This window comes from Malus domestica, chromosome 12, assembly GCF_042453785.1.
Source record: "Malus domestica chromosome 12, GDT2T_hap1".
Lineage (NCBI taxonomy): Eukaryota > Viridiplantae > Streptophyta > Magnoliopsida > Rosales > Rosaceae > Malus > Malus domestica.
Window position 1 is genome coordinate 27,196,732 of NC_091672.1, and position 21,033 is coordinate 27,217,764.

At 39.2% G+C, this 21,033-nt stretch overlaps 5 protein-coding genes across 5 annotated transcripts; 3 read left to right on the forward strand and 2 right to left on the reverse strand.

The window, feature by feature from the left end:
* Positions 1–5,017: 5,017 nt before the first annotated feature.
* Positions 5,018–6,895, forward strand: LOC103451279 (vignain-like). Its single transcript, XM_029089905.1, has 3 exons — positions 5,018–5,489; positions 5,802–6,113; positions 6,621–6,895. Exons 1-3 carry the CDS (start codon positions 5,018–5,020, stop codon positions 6,893–6,895), a joined length of 1,059 nt encoding a protein of 352 aa, XP_028945738.1.
* An 804-nt stretch (positions 6,896–7,699) lies between these two features.
* Positions 7,700–9,067, forward strand: LOC103430563 (senescence-specific cysteine protease SAG39-like). The gene is made up of 2 exons (XM_029089906.2): positions 7,700–8,145; positions 8,401–9,067. Exons 1-2 carry the CDS (start codon positions 7,785–7,787, stop codon positions 9,003–9,005), a joined length of 966 nt encoding a protein of 321 aa, XP_028945739.1. The 5' UTR covers positions 7,700–7,784; the 3' UTR covers positions 9,006–9,067.
* Positions 9,068–9,327: 260 nt separating this feature from the next.
* LOC103450832 (ABC transporter I family member 20) lies at positions 9,328–10,985 on the reverse strand. The gene is made up of 3 exons (XM_008390231.4): positions 10,269–10,985; positions 9,950–10,180; positions 9,328–9,873 (listed from the first exon to the last, which is right to left on the reverse strand). The coding sequence occupies exons 1-3, from the start codon at positions 10,785–10,787 to the stop codon at positions 9,658–9,660; spliced, it is 966 nt and encodes a 321-aa protein (XP_008388453.1). The 5' UTR covers positions 10,788–10,985; the 3' UTR covers positions 9,328–9,657.
* Positions 10,986–11,909: 924 nt separating this feature from the next.
* Positions 11,910–14,091, forward strand: LOC103450831 (uncharacterized). The gene is made up of 3 exons (XM_008390230.4): positions 11,910–12,135; positions 12,246–12,414; positions 13,730–14,091. Exons 1-3 carry the CDS (start codon positions 12,076–12,078, stop codon positions 13,924–13,926), a joined length of 426 nt encoding a protein of 141 aa, XP_008388452.1. The 5' UTR covers positions 11,910–12,075; the 3' UTR covers positions 13,927–14,091.
* A 1,141-nt stretch (positions 14,092–15,232) lies between these two features.
* LOC103451280 (cell wall / vacuolar inhibitor of fructosidase 2) lies at positions 15,233–15,790 on the reverse strand. The gene has a single exon (XM_008390703.3). The coding sequence runs from the start codon at positions 15,788–15,790 to the stop codon at positions 15,233–15,235; it is 558 nt and encodes a 185-aa protein (XP_008388925.2).
* Between the last annotated feature and the right edge of the window lie 5,243 nt (positions 15,791–21,033).

Sequence of the window (21,033 nt, forward strand, 5' to 3'; positions counted from 1 at the left end):
GCTAGGGAGGTCAAAACGATCTTTTTGCCATGTGAAAAGGGAAAAAATAGCTGATAACAAAAGAATTAGAGGGCACATTCCTGTTCGATCTTTTTATGTTAAGTTTTAGTATATGTATAATTTTGGAATGCATATTCTTGTCCGACCTGGTCTGGTCTCACCCAATTTGGCCGGTCTGATATGCTTTGTCTGGTCTAACCCTTTTTGTTTGGTTCGACCAGCTTTGTGCGTCTGGTTGTCTCGATTCGATCGGCTCGACCCGGTCCTGTTTGACTTGGTTCGTCCGTCTAATCAGATCCGATTGGGCTTGACCTAATTCGACTGCCCAATCTGGTTCGGCTCGACTTGTTCTAAGTGGTTAACCAATTCCGGCTCGACTCGACTTAGTCTAGGTGGCTTACCATTCTGGTCTTATCTGACCCGATCCAGTTGGCTTAACAGTTTTGGTTTGACCTGACCAGATCCAGTTATGGTCCGACTCGACCAAATCTAGTTGGCCTACCAGTTCATGTCCGGTCCGACCCATTCCAGTTAGCCTACCAGTTCCTATCTTCTCCGACCCAATCCAGTTAGCTAATTAGTCATGGTCCAGTCCAGATCCCTTTCCTGTTCGACCTAACCCGTCTCTTTAGTTGGGTTTGATCGGTTCGATCTTTTTAGTTGAATAACACGGAGCTAACTAACTTAACAACTTCATGAAATTGGGCTGAAAAGTTTTGATCGCCCGTTCAAATTTCATTTTGTAACCTCTCATACATATTTCATATTGTTTGTGGTGTCAACCAACAAGATCTTACCATCAACCTTGTACTCGTTGATGGATCAAATTCATACGGTACTTTTCACTACATGGATGGATAGAGGAATAATGAATAGCTATTCAATGTTGTGGTCGATTCACATTAATGGACCAAAAATACATATATATTGTGGTAAAATAATGAATCAAATTCATACGGTACTTTTCACTAGGGGTGGGCAAACGGGCCCTAGGCCTGTGGAGTGAGCCGGTTCTATGCGGTTTGGGGCGGGTCTTAAATTTGTAAAGACAAAACAGGGCGGGCTGGGGCGGGTTCACAAAATTATCGGGGCGGGGCGGGGCGGGTGCAAAGGCCTGAGAAAACGGGACCTCGGCTGGGCCCGTTTCTCCCTATTCTCACTATTAGTAGTTTGTTCACTCGGCCCAAAGTCAAGTTACTTTCCCTCACCCGTGACCAACACCATTTTTCCCTCATGTTTGCAACTTTCCCTCACTCATGACCCACACCCTTTTTCCTTCATGTCTGCAAGCAGCCTCACTTTCTCTTTGTAACATTTTAACTCTTTCTCTAAGCTTCGAGAAGGAGACCACCATTACCCACGCCATTTTTGTCCAAATCAAACCCCCAAACTTCTACTTTTGAGACTTATGGGACACAAGGAATTATATGGTGGTTTTGCATGCACCATTGGAGCACTTGGAGGTGTTCTTCCATGGAGTCCAAGATCTTTAAGCTCTACTTAGAACTCAGGTGAGGCTACCTCTTTTCTATCTAAGATTTTCTGGGTTCTTGATGTGTTGTGATTTCGAGGTTGGGGCGTGTCATCTATTGTGTTGTTTTAGGGCCTAGGGTTACTAATTTAGGGGTTTCTATGATGGTGGATTGAATGGCGAGCAGGTGTTGGGTGGTGTCTTTGCCGGTTCAAAACTCAGCGTCGTCCCCATCATCGCGGTCCGATCATCCATCATCATCGTCACTGCCGTCGTCGTCATCTTACTCAAAAGTCGACAAGCAAGGGAATCAGACTGCAATGCTGGCAACAAAGGGTTTGGGTGGGAAAAAAAAAAAACAGAGGACCCATGTACCCGACCCGAACCGGCCCGGGCCCACCCTTATTTTTCACTGCATGGATGGATAGAGGAATACAAAGTTGAACATAGTAAATAAGAAATTGAAAGATTTCGTTGTAATTGTTTTTTTGAAATTTCTCAGCAAAGTTGTTTTCTCCATTGGAAAAGTAGGGCCATTGTACTCGTTAAGATTTTTAATCGACCATCAACCTTCGATCTCTGTATGCTTACTACAATAATATATATCCAAAACTGAAGATGTCGTCCAACTTTTATGTCTATCTTTTTGTGACTGTCTAGGGTTTCAAACAAATAATGAAACACAAGGGGATATGATTTTCAAGCACCGTTGATTCTCTTTGTTTCACTCAATTCAATTGCCATAAATAATTAGGAAAACCAATGAAAATGATTTGAAAACTTTGAGTTTTAACGATAAGGACAAAATAAAGCGTAAAATGAATAGTATTAGGATTGATTTTTTAGTGTAAAAATGTGGTTTTTCGTTAAATAAAACAATACCGAGAACTTTTCGTTAAAGTTCCCTAAATAATTAGGGACGTGTGTTAGAGAAAAAATATGTAGAAATCACTTTCCCAACAAAAAAAAATCAACAACTAGGATTGCCATGATGAATGTCGACCAACACGTGGAGCTCGACAAGTGCGGCCTTTATTTGGAGGACGATGAAGTCATCACATCGAAACAAGAATCCTCACTTACCGTGGACCCTTCTCTAAACACACTGCATAAGTTGAACTCTTGGCTTCTTCATTGGCTTTGCTGGAAACAGAGGAGTCGGATCTTTGATGGAATCAGTGGCAAGGATAGTCCCGTATGGTAATCCTTCTCGAACCATCCCCCGTCTACCACATCTGAAACAGAAGCGTTTTTAACCTTCATACCTGGGCCTTATCAAGGACTTCAAACCATCCTTGAGTGGGAGTCGGAAGCCAATCAGTAATGGCTTATTAGTCTTGTACCTGGCAATAGGGTCTTCCACTACTACGAAATCATTTATTAGTGTCGTTATGATAACCGACAAGAAACGTATATTACTGTATGATATTAAGCAAAATCGGACAGAAAATTGATTCAGTGGCGGATATAATAAGCGATAGAATTGCCAGCGTCAGGAAATGAATTTTTTGTCGGTTAGGGCTCTAAAACCGACAGAACTTGTGTCGGATATATGCGACAATAAATACTTAACTACTACCGGATATTATCAATTAATGTCGTTCGTAATTGCTAGGAAATTAAAAATACGGTCGGATTGACATCATGTTCCTGTTGGTTCTAACCGACAGAAACATTTAAAAATAAATAAAATCTATTATAAACAACTATTTTCCGTCGTCCACAACCGCAGAAAAATATTAATATTAAAAAAAAAGAAACGAATCTTTCTATTTGTTTTTTTAAAGAATGAATAAAAAAAAAAAATGATTTAATGAGTGAAAAAATAAACAAAGCTCATAACCAACATAATATGCATTCACATGTAAATTAACCTACAATAATACTCCACTTCTAAACCATTCCGGCATTCCTTGTATAAATGATCCGCAACGTGGAGAGTCATGTTACGAATCAATGATATTCTGCAAATCTGCTCCACAATGACGCTTGCATTCATTACCGTTATCCACCCTAGCGAGATACCATGGACCTGCACCCAGAAGGACGTCCAGCACGGCATATACAGTGCAACAACCATAGTTGGACGGAGAAAATGTCGTCATGAACCAACCATGGACCATTTTCAATCAATTTCTTTGCAACAACCTCAGAGGCTACGGTTATGACATATTAATTCGGCATGGCCCTGTCAGGCTATTTTAACATTGTTGCATGTCAACTTCCGTCTGAGGGCATTCTTGGCTCCACTGGCTACTGGTCCGCTTTTGCAATGAGAAACCCAGCCAAGCTATTGCCATGGCGGGTATCAGAAAGATTTAAAGTATCTTCCTAGTGAATGGTGAACGGGTCAGGCATGCTCTCTACATCAACCGCGTTAGACTTAGCAGCGGAAATGTTTCAATCAGTTGAAATGAGGAGGTTAAGGTGGGGTGAGGAAGATGTGGTTGTGGTCTTTGTGAGGTGGGGTTTGGGTTTAGGGTTATAGTTTATATGAACGAAGTGGCATGCGACATCATCCACACACCCAAGTTTTGAGATCAAGATGGAGGGTATTGCTTAAATTTACTTCCATTTTTGTTATACCTGCAACCTTGTTTATCAATTTTTTTTTGAAAAACCAATCTAAAGTATTAAACTCGTAGCATTTATGCTCTTATAATTAAGCATTCTTCTGTATTTTTTGTGCAGGACCATTTAGTTTCAGAAAGATTGTAACGTGGAGACTAGATTTTTCATGTGACCTTAGAAAGATTGAGACTTGGGCGCAGGCTTTAGTGGAATTAATAGTTTGACCCAACAACTTCATGCATGCTTTCTCTAATCTCTTCTTTGATCGTGCAGGATGAATATCTTAAGCGGAAGAAACTTCTTATGAATCTCCCACAATATAACTTTCGTGTCTTACAATTATGCCAAATTGAAATCACTTTGTTACAATGACGTAGGACAAGATATGGATCTTCCAACAAAGAAAGATAAAGAAAATAAAATGTTTTAAATTCTGAAAAAGAAGAATTAAAGTTGAAAAATACTGGATTGAAGAAAAAATGAACTGAAGGAAAACAAAAAGACACAGAGGGAATTTTACAGATTTTGCGTCCGAGCTACCATCATATCGCTACCCCAGCACAATGCCTTGCTGTTCCACCACGGCACCGCCGCTCCGTCACACCGATACGGCAATGACAATCGAATTAGTGGTTTGTTGATTTTGATTTCTTCATATTCTACCCTCTAGATACTCAAAGAGGTTTGGCTAATTTCAACTGGGCGGTTGACTGGAGTGGGCAGAATCATGACTAACTTAAAACCAACAAACCCATTGGAAGATTCCGACGGTGCGACAAGGCAGTGGTGGAGCAGCGAGGCTTTGTGCTGGTGTGAAGGTATGATCCGACGCGTTTGATCGTTTAGGGAGTTATTGCACGCTTTGAGAACCCCATGTCCGTTTTTGACATGCAAAAGCTTTGGTCTATAAAATCCCATGCAAATACCCATCCTAGGGCAAATGCTTTAGCACACTAAGATACCTTGCTTACCATCATGGCTCTTCTCATCACAAACCAAGGCCAATCCCTCCGCTTGGCCTCATTTCTCATGCTCATTTTTGCCTTCTGCTCCTCGAAAGCATTTTGTAGTCGCGAACTTTATGGCGGCAACAAATCACAGTTGTCAGGCATGAGGAGTGGATGGCTCAACATGGACGCGCTTTATGATGCACAAAAGGAGATGCGCTACAACATATTCAAGAACAATGTGGAATTTATACAAGCTTTTAACAAAAACAAGGACGGAAAAAAGTACACACTCAGTGTCAATAAGTTTGCGGACAGAACTAACGAGGAAATTCGGCCAATGCGCAATGGCTACAAGAGAAAGGAACGTTCAGGGATCATGTCCAACTCTTTGATAGCATCTCCTTTTCGATATGGAAATGTCCCTAATGTGCCATCTTATATGGATTGGAGATGGTCTGGCGCTGTGACCTCGGTCAAAAACCAAGGATATGAATGTGGTATGCATGCATTATTAAGCAATATCTAGTTAGTTACCTACACGATGTAATGTTTTAATGTTTTTTTTCTTTCTCATACTGATTAAATTAGACAACGTAAGTTGTTATATTGCTAGATTTTCAATTTAATCAATGGTCTTAATTCATTGTGTTTGATAGCATAAGCATATTACGATGCTAGCTACATTGTTTGACAAGAGAACAATATATCTAATTCAAAGATATTTACAGGGAGTTGTTGGGCGTTCGCATAAGTGGCAACCGTAGAAGGGCTTAACAAACTCAAAACAGGAAACTTATTTTCACTATCAGAACAAGAGCTAGTTGACTGTGACACGAGTGGTTACGATCACGGTTGCAATGGCGGTAATTCAAATGTTGCGTATGACTACATGATCAAACGAAACAGGAGCCTTGCAACTGAAGATAATTACCCTTACCAGGCTAAAGATGGAGGAATTTGCAAAACTACCAGTGTTGTTCCTACATCTGGTGCCATAACCATAACCGGCTACGAAAATGCATTGTTGAAGGCTGTTGCGAACCAGCCGGTTTCTGTTGCCATTGATATCGACGCAGAGGAATTCAAGTATTATTCTGGTGGCGTGTACACTGGATCATGTGGTACAAACTTCCGCCACTGTGGTGCACCACAGACCTGTCCTGGGTTCGAGTTCTTGCTTGGGAGGGTCCTAGGGTGTGCGTGTGTAACTGAGTGTGGGTGTGGGGGTGCATCGGAGAGGAACGGAGAGAGTTGTCAAGAGGGAGAGATAAGGGGGAGATATATATATATATATATATATAATCAGAAAAAGAAGGAAAAGGGGAAGGGAAACGGGGACAAAACAGGGGATGGGCCTCTTGGGCTCGTCAATTAAGATCCAAAAACAAATTTTAAAAGAAAAAGATCTAGCTCAAGATGCAATTTCATGAAAATACTCCCTTCTATCAGGATGAGTTGTTACAGTAGGATTCTCTCCTCTTCAAATTCGCTTGGTTCATCGAGATCTAATTCCCCACCTCAATTGGAATTTCCGTTACTCTTTTGGATTATGAATTCCAAATAAGAAAGGGAATTGTACAAGTAATTTGTGTATATATATCACATAACGTCCTAAATTAATTTTATAGGACTATTTCTTCCTGAGAAGATGGCTGTGTTCGTAACAATGTCAAACCACCGCCGGTCGATCTGCTTGGCCTTATTGCTTGTGCTAATTTTGGCCTTCCGGTCCGCCCAAGCATCCTCCAGTAGTGTGGTTTCCGTCGAGGGTGACAATAGCAAAAGCATGTTGGAGAGGTTCGAAGGGTGGATGGCGGAATATGGACGAGTTTATAAGGATGAACAAGAGAAGGAGATGCGCTTCAAGATATTCAAATCCACTGTGGAGTATATAGAAGCTTAAAAAAAAATCGAAGGCCGTAGATACACAGCCGGCCTCAATGACTTTGTGGATTTAACACATGAGGAATTTATGTCGAGAACTTGTGGCCGGTGCCCAGCAGACTCCACAAACAACAGAAGCACTCTGATGATCTGATCTACGAATACCATTTTCTGTCTGATTAGCTTGACTACTTGTAATAAGACTGTTTTGATTTGATTCGGCCGGTTTCATGTACTTGGCTACAATTTGATTATTTTTTGTTAAAGCTAAAATTTTATTTACTAATGGTTGTGACTAGTTTTTCATATTACTCTTGCCCGTATATTTATTTATTATTAATAGAAAGAGAAGTTTTGAACACGAGATGCATAGATAAAAATTTAACATCTTATTCACTAAGACATGTTACACAATAATACTAGGCCGAATATATGATTATATGTAGAATTTTTCTATTTAAACACCACCTCTCATCCAAGTCGCACCAATTCCTATTCCAAATGTATGTTTTGTTTCCTTCTAGTTCATCAATTGAAATCATAAGTTTTCCCAGCCAAATATATGATTTGTTTCTTTCTATATATTCAATCCCAAAGATAATGCATGGAGCCGTACAGAACTAAATATTAATCAAAACACGCTTTGTATAAAGCTAAATGAGTGATGCCAGAGAGACCACATTTTATAAATCAAACCAAACAAGTCGGTCTCACGGCGATTCATATGTGGTTTGCAAAATGTGATATTCCTAGCAAAAATACGTGAAAAAAATGCTTAAAAAGGGGTTTGTAGTTCATGTCTCATCACAAACCAAGGCCAATCCCTCGCCTTATTTTTGGTTCTCGTTTTGGCCATCTGCTCCTCTCAAGCTTTTTGTAGTCGTCAACTTTCCGGTGACGACAAAACCATGTTGGAGAGGCATGAGGAGTGGATGGCTCGACATGGACGTGTTTACAAGGATGCACAAGAGAAGGAGAGGCGTTACAACACATTCAAGCCTAATAATGTGGAGTTTATAAAAGGTTTTAACAAGAAGGGCGAAAACCAGTACACACTCGGCATCAATAAATTTGCAGACCTAACTAATGAGGAGTTTGAGGCGATGCATAAAGGCTACAAGAGGAGACACCTCCCGGAGATCATGTCCAACTCTGTGAAAGCAGCTCCAAATAACAATTTTGGATATGAAAATGTCACCGATGTGCCAAAATCCAAGGATTATTTTTCACTTGGCTCTGTGACCACTGTCAAAGACCAAAGACAATGTGGTAAGCATGCAAGATTAAGCTATCTCTATGAGGTTTTACTTTCATAAATCATGTAACATGTTTTCTTGTTTGATTGTCTGAAAACATACGATGCTTATATATTTCCCAAATCTGAATCTGGATAGTGAATTCAACCAATAATCAATCTAAGTTCAAAGTCTGATAATGTAAAGAATTTTCGCTACTAGACTATCATCTACATTTTTGTTTACATGTACATCAGTTCTTTCTCTGATTCAATGATGTTACTTGTAGGGTGTGGCTGGGCATTCTCGGCAGTAGCAGCCATAGAAGGGCTTAACTTTCTCAAAACAAGAAACATAGTTTCGCTATCAGAGCAAGAGCTGGTTGATTGCGATGTTGGTCTTGTGAACGATGGTTGCCATTATGGCGAGGTGGGTTATGCCTTCGAATACATGATTGAGCGAAACAGGAGCCTGGCAACAGATGCTGATTACGGTTACAAGGGTAGAGATGGAGGAAGTTGCAAGGCTGATGATTATAACAACACTGATGCTGCCATAACCGTAAAAGGATTTGAGCTTGACCCTGAAAACAATGAGACGGCTCTGCTGCAGGCTGTTGCAAACCAGCCAGTTTCTGTTGCCATTGATGACAATGGAGAATTTTTCCAGAATTATGCGGATAGTGTGTTCAGTGGACCATGCGGCACAAACTTAACCCATGCTGTGACTATCGTTGGATATGGCGAAGAAGATTGGAAAAAGTATTGGATGATCAAGAATTCTTGGGGAGAAGACTGGGGGGATAATGGGTACATGAAGTTGCAGAGAGACGTGCCTGCCGAGGAAGGACTCTGTGGCATCGCTATGGCAGCTTATTATCCAACATCAGATTAAAGAAGCACCTGCATTATATTCTGTATGTTTCGTGTTAATTAGTAGTAAAATGGTAACGCTTTATCAATGAAGAACTATTGATCGATTCCACGTCGATAATACTACTGATAGCTTTGCTGTCCAGGGCTCATGCCCTTTGTCATAAAAACTTCCAAACAACAAATCCAAAAACCAAAATCGTCGAAACCACAAAACCAAATGCCGAAGCTGCGAAATCTCAAAACTCCAAACGTTGAATTTCAAGGGGTTTAGGGCAATTGGATCCTAAATTGTTAATGCATCTCAAATACTCAGAAAAAATAAATACAGTGAGTGAGGAGGGTAAAGTAATAACTAATAAATTTATTAATTTTTCTTTCAGATATACGATTGTATACATGTTAAAATTGAAAGATGGAGGATTCTAAGTCCCAGAGCTCTGGGACTTGACCTACATTACAAGCAAATAATCCAATTATATATATGGAGGAGAAGCCAAACTCATGGCATTTCCTCACATATTCACACACATCAAACCAATTACAATCCCAAAATGTCACGATCCATTGGATGCATCTTCAAATTCTGTTGTCATCCACGCCCAGAAGAACGAAGAACACCAAGACTCAGAGTGAGAATACCATCACTATGGTTTTGAGTCACAAAGTATCTATTATTGCCTGAGAACTCTGTTTGAGCTGAAGACAAAGTTCTCTTCTCCGGCAATGGTGGAATTCAGGCGTCCAGCTGCCCAACCATTGTTCACTGAACGAACATCACCGCTTCCCTCATTTGGTTGCTCAAACTCCGGAAGACCCTTCGCCTTTCTCTCCTTCCTTCTCTTCCTCTCCTCCTCACGCTCCTTCCTCAGCCAACTCTCGACTGTCCTCTGCAAACCAAACCCAAATCCAATCTCAGTGTGTCGAATCATACAATTACAAATAAAATTTAAACCTTTGACTCACCATTAGTGACAACTTGGAGATCTCCCTAACTTTCTCCATTGGCATTGCTAGCTGCAACTTCCCATTCGCAACATAAGCGATATGCGAGGGCCAATTTTCCAACCCGTCAAATATATGCGTAGCATAAATGATCGTGGCGCCTCGCTCTTCGCATTCCTTCCTCAAGAACTTGAGAAGGTCAGCTCTTGCTAGCACATCGAGGTCCACCGTTATCTCGTCTAGCAGAAGAACCTATTTGGATTGAGAAACAAATCATCAAACACGTGGCGTGCATAAAAAAAAAACATCATCAAAACTGTGAAACATGGAAATTGAGTACCTTGTATGGCTTGAGCAGACCCATACAGATTTGCACTCGTCTTCTCTGACCATCGGACACCTTGTGCAACCGCCATGAAAGATCAATATCCAAAACCTTTATCAGCTCTGCTCTCCTTTGTGGGTCGATCCCCGCAACCCCATTGATCAACTTATCGGCCGAAACGTCCATTTGAATCGGGACATCAAACCCGGCGAATGCGACATCTCGCCGCCACTCTCCGCCGAGATACGAGAGGTCGCCGGAGCCGGTCAAGGCGGTGTCGTGAAACGCCGACCTTCCGAGCACGCGAACCATGTGGGGCTCGACCATGTGCTTGCCGCCCAGGATCTTCAAGATCGTGGTTTTCCCCGCGCCGTTGGATCCGACGAGGAGGCATCGGTCGCCGGCATTGAGGGTGAGATTGAAGTCCTCGATCAGCGGCTTGGAGCCCGGCGGCGGGTGGCCGTTGATTCCTGGGTAGGTGAATTTTAGGCCGTTGATCTCGATCGACGGCTCGGAGTTTGGATTCACACCCATTGTCGATGATTTTTAGAGAGAGAGATGAGATTAAGAGAGAGAGAGTGTGTGGTGACATGAACGGGACGGAGTCTTTAAAGCTTTCGGCAATGGACGAGTTTGAAAGTCGACTCAGTGGAGGAGGCGTGGACAGTTCCCAGTCACAAACTCGGAACTTGGTAGTTGGTAGTTTGCCATGTCCTCCAACGAAAAGCAGACACGTTGCAACTCACACAACCAAATAAGGGTTCGGGGCCAACTAACTTGGAGGCTCCGGATCCGGGCATTGATTCGGGTCGGACCCTTTTTTGGGTTGTGTAACTGGATCACAAGAACTATGGCATTAAACTATGACATGCTTCGAGTTTTAATTTAAGAATTTTAACGAAAAGTTTTTGATACTGTTCATTTTAATAAAAAATTATATTTTTACATTAAAAAGTCAATTATGATACTTTTCACTTTACTCTTTATTTTGTGTTTATCGTTAAAACTTAAAGTTTTCAAGTTATTTTCATTAATTTTTCTTTTTAATTTTTCATAGAACAGTGTGTAACATACTGCGATCTTTTGGTCACACGCACTCAAAATCTTGGGATGCCATTGTTGTTACAAGGAGTAGAGCGATAATTAGTTGGTAATTTAATAAACCGTTAACCATTTAACTAAATGCAGCCCGCAATATTATTTATAATCGAATTATAGACTACTTTTATAAAAATTGAGATTAATCGAAACCCTTTTAATAATTTAACCAATAATGAAAACGTTTATTTTAATTTCACACACTTTTTTTATTTGTTGTAGATGAAGTCTTTTAATTCAAATTTCTTGTCATTAAATTGAATGAATCAAATTGAAACAACCGAAAAAATTAAATACGATGTATAAGACTATATAACATATCTGAGTTTATTTTCTTTTTGTGAGGATCCCGGGAATTCTCCAATCACATTCATTAATTGTACATTGTGCGGTCATAAATCATTGTAAATTTTTTTTATTTAAAATTGAATATGAACAATACCAAATAAAAACTGACCCGTACGATATACAATGAATGAATGTGATTAGAGGATCTCCGGAATCCTCTCGGGCAAGGATCCTCTCTCTTTGTTTCCCAACATCTTAGTTTTAACTCCTACACATGGCATCACGATATTGGTTGGTGATGCCACGCGCACAAGTCTCTCTCCTGTACCCCTGAATCTGGACTGAAGGTGTTTTTCTCCCCCTTGTAATCAGTTAGCCTCTTCTTCGTCTTCTTCTTTCTGTATACTTGTTTTGGATTCCGAAATAGCCCTTGGAAATGGCAGCAATTTACAGTCTCTACATCATCAACAAATCAGGCGGCTTGATCTACTACAAGGTAACAAAACCCTAGAGATTTCGATTTTCTCATTTATTTTCCTCTGTTTTCTCAGCAACCGAACATAAAGTTAACGAATTTTGGTTGTTTTTTTTTTGGAACAAATTTAGGATTACGGGTCGGCGGGAAGGATGGACACTAACGATACCTTGAGGGTTGCGAGCTTGTGGCACTCGATGCACGCCATTTCTCAGCAGCTGTCGCCGGTATCGGGCTGTTTCGGAATCGAACTCCTCCAAGCTGACACTTTCGATCTTAATTGCTTCCAATCACTCACTGGTACGTTTCAAATTTTTTACCTTTTTCTCTTTTTTAAGAATTTGTAGTGTAATTTAATGGGTTTTGGTCACATTGGCAAAATTTGGTGAATTTTGTGGTCAGCGAGCTAGAAAGATTTGTGTTTACAACCAATTTTCAATTGAAATTTTGAAGTCTCACTTAAATTTAATTGATTTCGAATTTGCAGATTGTAAGTTTTGTGTAGAATGTAGATGTTAAAGTTAGTATGGCTTTGAATTGGGTGAGCTTAAGTTGTGTTCGAAGGATAAACGAGTTTGTATCGCGAATAAATTGGCTATCTATCTGTTGCTAGTCCTACTTGTGAGTTATGTTGTGCATTGCAGTAGTTTAGGACCACTTTACGTTGTAATCTAGCGGATGATAGTTATTATGGGGGTTGGGGGAATAAATTCATAACTGAGGTGAATGCTAAATATTGTCATCGAGCAAGTTGAATGGCAGTGTTCTTATAAGCCATTTAGTGTACGATTTAGGCAACTTATATCTTGTGGTTCTGTAATTTGGAAGATGGGTACACAATGAGAGTTTTGCAAGTGAGGTGACTGCTAAATATTGGGATTGAGTGAGTTGATCTGTTAACTGACACAACTAATGGTGGTGCTTTCTTGTAAGCCATTTGGTGTCAACGGCAACATCTATCTTGTGGTTCTGTATTTTGAAGATGGGCTATGGACAAGTGTTTTCCTCTACATGATCTTGTGTGATGTTATCAATTTCCACATAATTAGGATCTTCTTTGTTCTGGTTATCGAAAGGGTGAAACCTTTTGTTTTGCTCCTTGTAGTTTCTATATCTAGCAATCCGCTATGACTTGCGTAATATTATTGTAGTGAATATTGGATTTTGTGAGTTCTGTACTTTCTGCTAGGATACCATTTTACTCGTTTGTTTTTCTTCATAAGCAAATAGTAGCTCTAATGATACAAGCTTACTGTACATATTACACATCTTGACAACTGCCTATACTTGAATTTTGTAAGGCGAATGAGTTGGTTTAGTATCTAGGATGTCGACTCGGGTCCATCTGCCTGGTTTAGAAATTGTTCAGCACGAAGTTACTGTTTGTGTCAGTGTTGACAAGTTTTCTTGTTTCTGTTTTTAGAGTAATTGAGTCTGTTATTTTAGGCTTCGCTTTTTTTCCTTTTGAATTGGGACTTTCTTATCGAACAGGATGTTGGTCTCAATTTCTTTTTTCCTGTGGCTGTTCAATTTATCCTGGGAAGAAAAAATTTTACTGGAAATTTTTACAATGTCTTGGATTGTGAAAGTGATGATATAATTTCACTATTTGCAGGGACAAAATTCTTTGTTGTCTCTGAGCCTGGGACACAGCACATGGAAGGTCTCTTGAAACATATCTATGAGCTGTACACGGATTATGTCTTGAAGAATCCCTTCTACGAGATGGAGATGCCTATACGATGCGAGCTCTTTGATACCAACTTAACACAGGCAGTACAGAAGGATCGTGTTGCATTGTTGGCCCGATAATTTGCTTTTGAATTTGTTCTTGTGTGGCTGTTGGCCCGATGATCTGCCTGAGAACTTGTATGGTATCTGTAGTTTACAATCAATGTGTTTTGTACGGTTTGAGCTCACCTCGACTTTGGTGTGCGTAATCAATCAGATATAAGCATCGACTAATTCAACTTTCAATCCCAAATGTCTACGTATTCATTTCCAGTTAAGAATACAACGGCAGTTATGTGTTTCTGCGTTCTGGTTAAATTGGGATTTTGATGATGCATTCAGGTGGGCTGTACAAGAAAATAATGTATAAATGCTGTAGTTGTTATAGAGGTTTAGCTTGGATAAGATATTCACCATAATACGCGGACGGATTTAAGAAGTTAATCAAGTTTATACTACTTAAGAGATCACATTCTAGAGAAAATTCTTAGCTAGGTCAGCGTGAAATCTAAAATCTTCTCTTTGAGACTAAAGTTTGAACTCAAAGTAATGCTTGCAGCATATTACCTCTTCCATCTCCGCCTTAGTAGGCCCTTCCCCGAAAACTCCATTGCCGAGTTACTCCAGTTTCTTTCTAAAAACTTAAAAGTCAGACAGAAGCGTTCTCCTTTTCCCTGAGTTCCTCCAGTAAGTAACTACAATCAAAAGATTATAAACTGCCTTCTTGAGTTTTTCACTTTTTGATTTTCAGTTTTCAATTATTTTTTTAACTGAAAACCAAACACTTTGCTTAATTTCTTGAGAAAATTATTTTATCATATCATTTGACTCATTGAGGGTAAAGGAAAGGGAGAAATATTATGAGGACTTAGAAAATGATGGGCCACTCTTCATATTGCAATTGGTTTATAGTGGAACACCAACGTTTTTTAAGATATCAAAGCATGTTGGTCCACTTGTTAAACCCAACAGCTACACATGTTCCAAGTCGCAATTCGTGTTGTTCACGTGTTTAGCTTGAAAATTTGCCGTACGTAGGGAAGCGTGTGAGGATGTGAAGGTAAATCTTGTAAGAGCTTAAAAAAAGTTTAACTACTCCTCATATTACCAATTGTTTTTATAATAAATGAAACTAAACTTTCATCATATTTAACATCAATCAATCATATCATAGGTGAGAATAATACAAGTCTCATATCCCTTTATTATAACCTATTTTCTTGCTATCTTTGTGTCAATCGCATGCATAACTACGGCCAAACAATTTGAATAAGAAAAAAAACCGAAGCAAGGAAAAACAACAAACCAAAATTACTATATTCTTCTTTCTATAACCAAGAGCTAGCTAGGGTTTAGGGTTTAGAAGCATTATCATAGAGGCCTCTAGTTATGCTTGACTTAGTTCATGCGCAGAAACCAAAGCCATAGCAATCAAAATCCTCATCTGCCTATTTCTATCATTCAACGGATTCTGAGTATTAGGCTGTGTGCTAAGCGATTCTTCGCAGCTGGATTCTGCTCTCGGCGTCACCCTCTCAGCCTTCTCCACACTGTCGTAATCCTTCTGGAAAAACGACACTGCAGCCGAATCGAACGATTCCATCACTACACGGTAACCATTCTCACATGCAGTGAGGGCGTTTTTGAATGCTATGTCGGTTGTGTTGTCAAGCAGTTGCCTGATAAAGTCGTGCGTTTTGGTGGCATTGTCTGTGGCACGCTCTATGGTTATTTGGGTGAGGGCGACGATATCGGAGTTTGGAGATTTCAAGTTCTCTTTGAAGGTTTGGCTGCAAAATCCGTACTCCTCCATCTGCCTGCAAATATGATCGATCAGTTGCTGGGTGTCTTGGCTCGAGGATGGAGTGATATTGATCACGAGGAAGAAGAGAACCAATAGCATCGGAACGCTCGGGCATGAGTGAAACTTATTAGCAGAAGCCATTTTTTTTCTTGTTTCAAGACTTTAACAAGGTTGAATATTGAAGTGAGATTAGAATCGAAGAAAACGAGTGTCTATTTATAGGACTGGTGTTTTAGGGTTTAGGTTTATCAATTAATTGAGTCAAAACCCTAATTTTCCTTTTTCAGCATATATATTGTTTTATTCAATATCATTCATTTATAGTATTATATCATACCTAAATCCGATTGGATTGGATTCTTAATTTCTCAGTAAAATATATTGCCTATTTTGCATATATGAATTAAGGACTTGCTATATACAGATCAGATTTTTCTCGATACTGATTATAATATGCTTGTTTGTGCCTTATGTGCCGTTTGAATCCGATTGGATTGGATTCTCAATGTCTCAGTAAAATATATTGCCTATTTTGCATATATGAATTAAGGACTTGCTATATATAGACCAGATTTTTCTCGATACTGATTATAATATGCTTGTTTGTGCCTTATGTGCCGCCGTTTGATTTTTGATTTTTGATTTTTTATTTCCTAGAAACCGCTTTACCTTAAATTTAAGTAGTAAAAAAGTGTTTGATAAAAGTAAAATATCATGCTTATTTTAAAAGCAATAACCTCTAGACAGACTGCTTTTAAAAACTACTTTAATAAAAAGCTGAGTTGAGTATTTAATAATATCACTACAAGAAAAATGAGTTTTGGGTACAAAACAAAGGACACAATTGAGAATTTTGTGTCAGTTTGACCACCAAAAAGCTTAAACAGTTCCCATTCCATAGAGGGCACCATCTATTGTGCCCAATGTTAAAAAAAGCTGACACAAAACAGTAATGGGCACGGAAATCGTGCCGAGTGGGGTCAGATGACAACTTTTTTTTACTGAAAATGGGCACAAAAAAATTTGTCTATAAAAATTATTTGTTAGAGGCACTATATGTTCTCTCTCGTTTGTCTTTACCTCCTTTAGCACACCAATAATTAAAATTTATAAATTTGTGGTAAATAATGGTATGGAGCTGTTTATTATTGTGCAATATTTTAGCCTCAAAATAAGTTAGCAATAATGTTGTTCAAATTCGTTTTTTGCGAAAGCCGAACCTCAGATCTCTCACTTACAAGTAAAGAAGAATACCACTACATCGTAGTACTAAGTGGCGTCTTTTAGATTTACAAAGGATCATTTCCAGGTGCAAATGAATGTTTGTTAGATTCATATCTTTTGAACTGCTTTTTAGATTGTTATCTTCCTGCAGGTTTGTTTTCTATACTTGGTGATATGGTATTTGGTTTTATAGTAAGTGCTTATTTTTTTACTGTATTAAAAGTCTTACATGCAGTGACACATAACCAACAATTATGCCTTTAGGGTCGGTCTCTGTGCAAAAGTTAGTTGGTCTTCAGATAGACAAATGAGTTAATAATTGTATATTCCTTTTTATGACACTAATGATAGAAATTGTGTACACTAAATATTAATAAATAATAAATCACTCTACTTCTCATTGGGTCTTCAAATAGAGAATATATCTTAATAATTATAATCCTTTTTCTGACACAAATGTTAGAAATTATGTCCAGTAAATATTAATAAATAATAAATCACTCTATAGCAAAAGAATATGTTGGCACAATTATGAATTTGTGCCTTTATTCTAGTATAAAACGTCCACAGTCCCTTACTAATTTGTATATGGAAATTTAGAAGGTTGCTTCATACACTTGTGTTTCTTTTGAATTTGATCAAGTACATAATTGAGAATGGCGGACATGCGACGTCGTGGAGTTAGAATTGGAACCGAATCTCTAGCATCACATTTTTCTATTGCTTCCAACATTACAACAGCAAATTCCACAACAAATCCTCCAGCTCAACGTCCACGACAACCTGTTAATGCCGGGCGCATACCTCGTTCTATTGATAATCAATACATTCTTACTACTGTTGATGGTCGCCTTGGCTACGCATTGCCCTCCAATAACGGATGCGTAAGCGCACCTCAAGGATGTGTATTGCCAGCATGGGCAAGCCCATGTAGGACAGAACAACACCCTGTCAATTTGGTTTCTGTTGAAACAACAACTGAAGAGTCTACTAGTTCTGTCATTATTATTGAAGAACCACACACTTATCAAGCACAAATTCGTCCTAGAGGCCTATCTCTCCCACATATGAGCTCACGAAATATGCAGAATGTTACCGTTGAGATTTTAAGCAGCATTGACGAGGACAATTAATATATTTTGTATTATGTTATATTTCACTGGTGTGTGAAATTATAATTATCTTATGCTATGCTGGACTCCTCTTGGGTCCCTTTATCAACTTATGTAGTATTACAATATAATAATGTTTTCTTTCTAATTGGCCCATGATATAGATACTCCTGGCATTGTATGTTTTTTGGTTTATAATTATGTTTCCCATCTGGTTCATATAGAAAAGAAAAAAAAAAAGAAAAAAGAAAAAAAATAAAAGAACAACGCAAGTTTGACACACAAGCCTTTTATCATGCTAAACACAATTAACCTTCGATAGAACTTCAAAATTAAAACAAAATTGGACTATAACTAATAATGGCTTTGTGAAATCCCATCCCCGGAATTTCACTATTAATTACATATCTCATTATTTAAATTTGTATTGTATTTCACGTTTATGTTATTTTCATTAATTAATTTTAATTCCGTTGATTTTTGGAATTAAATCGAATAACTATCAGGTTTGAATTTTCGTAATCAATCTTTAAAATTCGTTGACCTTTCGAGTTCACAATTGATGTTTTCAAATAGATCTCGAGACCACGAACGCAAGTTTGGATTATAACGGTATAGTTACGGACTTTTGAAGTCGTTTCACTAAACTATAAATTTAAAGGAATATACCTTGTGGGAAAGAGGCCATTTAGGCCAAAGGGAGGACCAATCAGAATTTTTTTGGGGGGGGGGGGGGGGTTTGGGGGGGTGGGGTTGAGCAACCAATCAGAAATCAGGAAGAAAAAAAAAATCCTTGCGAATCGATGCTCGAGTTGTGCTTTGCCATATCCCAGAGATGGGGTATGATAGACGTACAAATATTTGATGACATCATGTGTCGATTCAAGACATATGTTGGGATCGGGGAGTGACAAGCTTATAAAATTGGATTTATATTAAGTTTCCCCTTCTCCAAATTGGACTTCTCCTTCTATTTTATGGTGCAAGTTTGGGTTTCCCACCACCAAATTCAAAATCTTGAATTTCCACCACCGCATTACACAATTGTGCCCACTAACTCTTATAATAATAATTAAAATTCTACCCTAATTCCGTCTTGGGTCCCGTCTATCTCTTTCCCTTTACTTTCCTCTTCCGCTCTGCCTCTCTCAGATTCTTTTTCTCACCTTTGTCTCTCTCTCTCTCTCTCTATCTCTCTCTCTCTAACCCCTCTTTCTCTCCCTACATTCTCCAGACAAATCATGGAGGCGCTTGAGCTCCATCATCACCAGAATCCCCTAGTAGAAACCCTCTGCACGCGATGGAGGAAGGTTTAGGAAGATTGGGGTCTGGTAAGGAGGGATCAAGGGAGGGGGTGGGTCAGGTTTGGGAAGATCGGTGGATGTAGAGCCTGAATCAGAAATCGCGTTGGGATCCAAGTTCGATAAGGAGGGATCATGGGAAGAAGGTGCGTCGGTTTAGGAGTTGTTGGTGAGGGAAGGGCAGGTGCGAGTCGGAGAAAGAGTGAGGAGTCGTGGTCCTCATCAATATTTCATCGCCGTCGTGGAAGTCTTCGAATTCGGAGTCAGCCGCACCTCCATTGCCATCTCAACAAGCTTCCGTTTTTGGGTTAGACCTTGATCCACACCAAGCTCGCAAAATTTAGGTTATGTTAGCCCAATATCGCTCTAAAGCACGCAACAAATGTGTCCATTGTTCCGGTCTTACGAGCACAAAGTTCTTCTGGTTCGTCTTCTTCCCATTTTCTGGAAAAATGGTTCATGGGTTTTCAATGTTATTGCATATTCCATTCAAATTATGATTTGGGTATCTTGGATTTTAAATTTTAAATTTTGGCATGGCTTCTGACTCCATATTGTTGGTTGCTCGTAGGTTATGTCCCAGACTCCAAATTTTACAAAGTCGAAGCGATTCTGAGGTGCGGAAACAATTCACTCATATGTTTGGTTCTTAATTTTGTTTAGGTTGATTGTTTATAGCTCTGCATGTTTGCTGTGTTTTTTTCTTCTATTACTTTTGTGTGTGGCATTGATAGGAGCATATTTATGTGACTGAGTTAGCTTGTTCTCATGCATTTATGTTGTTATTTCTTAGTTAATTATGTATTTTAAGCTATTTTCGTGTGTTTGTAGGTCCATAGGCCTTATAAATCAATAAGATGCATTTTGGTGCATTTTGGAGCAGTTTTGGGCTTGGAATGAATATCACATGCATGGAGCAAGGTGGATGGATGAAATTGAAGACTAAAGAGGCTAGGAATGTGTTAAAGAGAAAGAAGAATTAATGTAAAAAGAACAAAGAGCTCAGCCACAAAGGGGTGTCATTCCACCATTCACTTTTCCATCATTGCCGTGCACCACCATTGCACTCCCTTTGGATTCCTATGTCGTGCATCATCATCCATGTTCCCTCCATTGACTCATTTGTTGCATCATTCCACTTCTTTTCCTTTGTCTACCATGTGTACAATATCCTCTCACCTCCTTGCACTCATTGATTCACCACTTACTCACCTTTCCACCCATGCCATGCATAATCACCCTTGTCCCCTTCATTATTTCAGATTTCATGCATCATTACATTGTATCATTGCACTCAATTACTACACCATTCCTTGTTCCCTCAATCATTTCAGATTTCATGCATCATTACATTATATCATTGCACTCAATTGCTACACCATTCCTTGTTCCCTCCATCATTTCAGATTCATGCATCATTACATTGAATCATAGCACTCAATTGCTACACCATTCCTTGTTCCCTCCATCATTTCATATTTCATGCATCATTATATTGAATCATTGCACTCAATTGCTACACCATTCATTGTTCCCTCCATCATTTCAGATTTCATGCATCATTGCACTCAATTGCTACACCACTCCATGTTCCCCTCCATTTCCATGCACTTCCTCTATAAAAGGAAGTGTGTGTAACATAAATTGAGTCATACTTGGTTAGATCATTCACTCCCATTTCAACACAACCTTCATCCAAACACATCCATTCATCCATACAAACAAACCTTCAAACACTCACCAACAA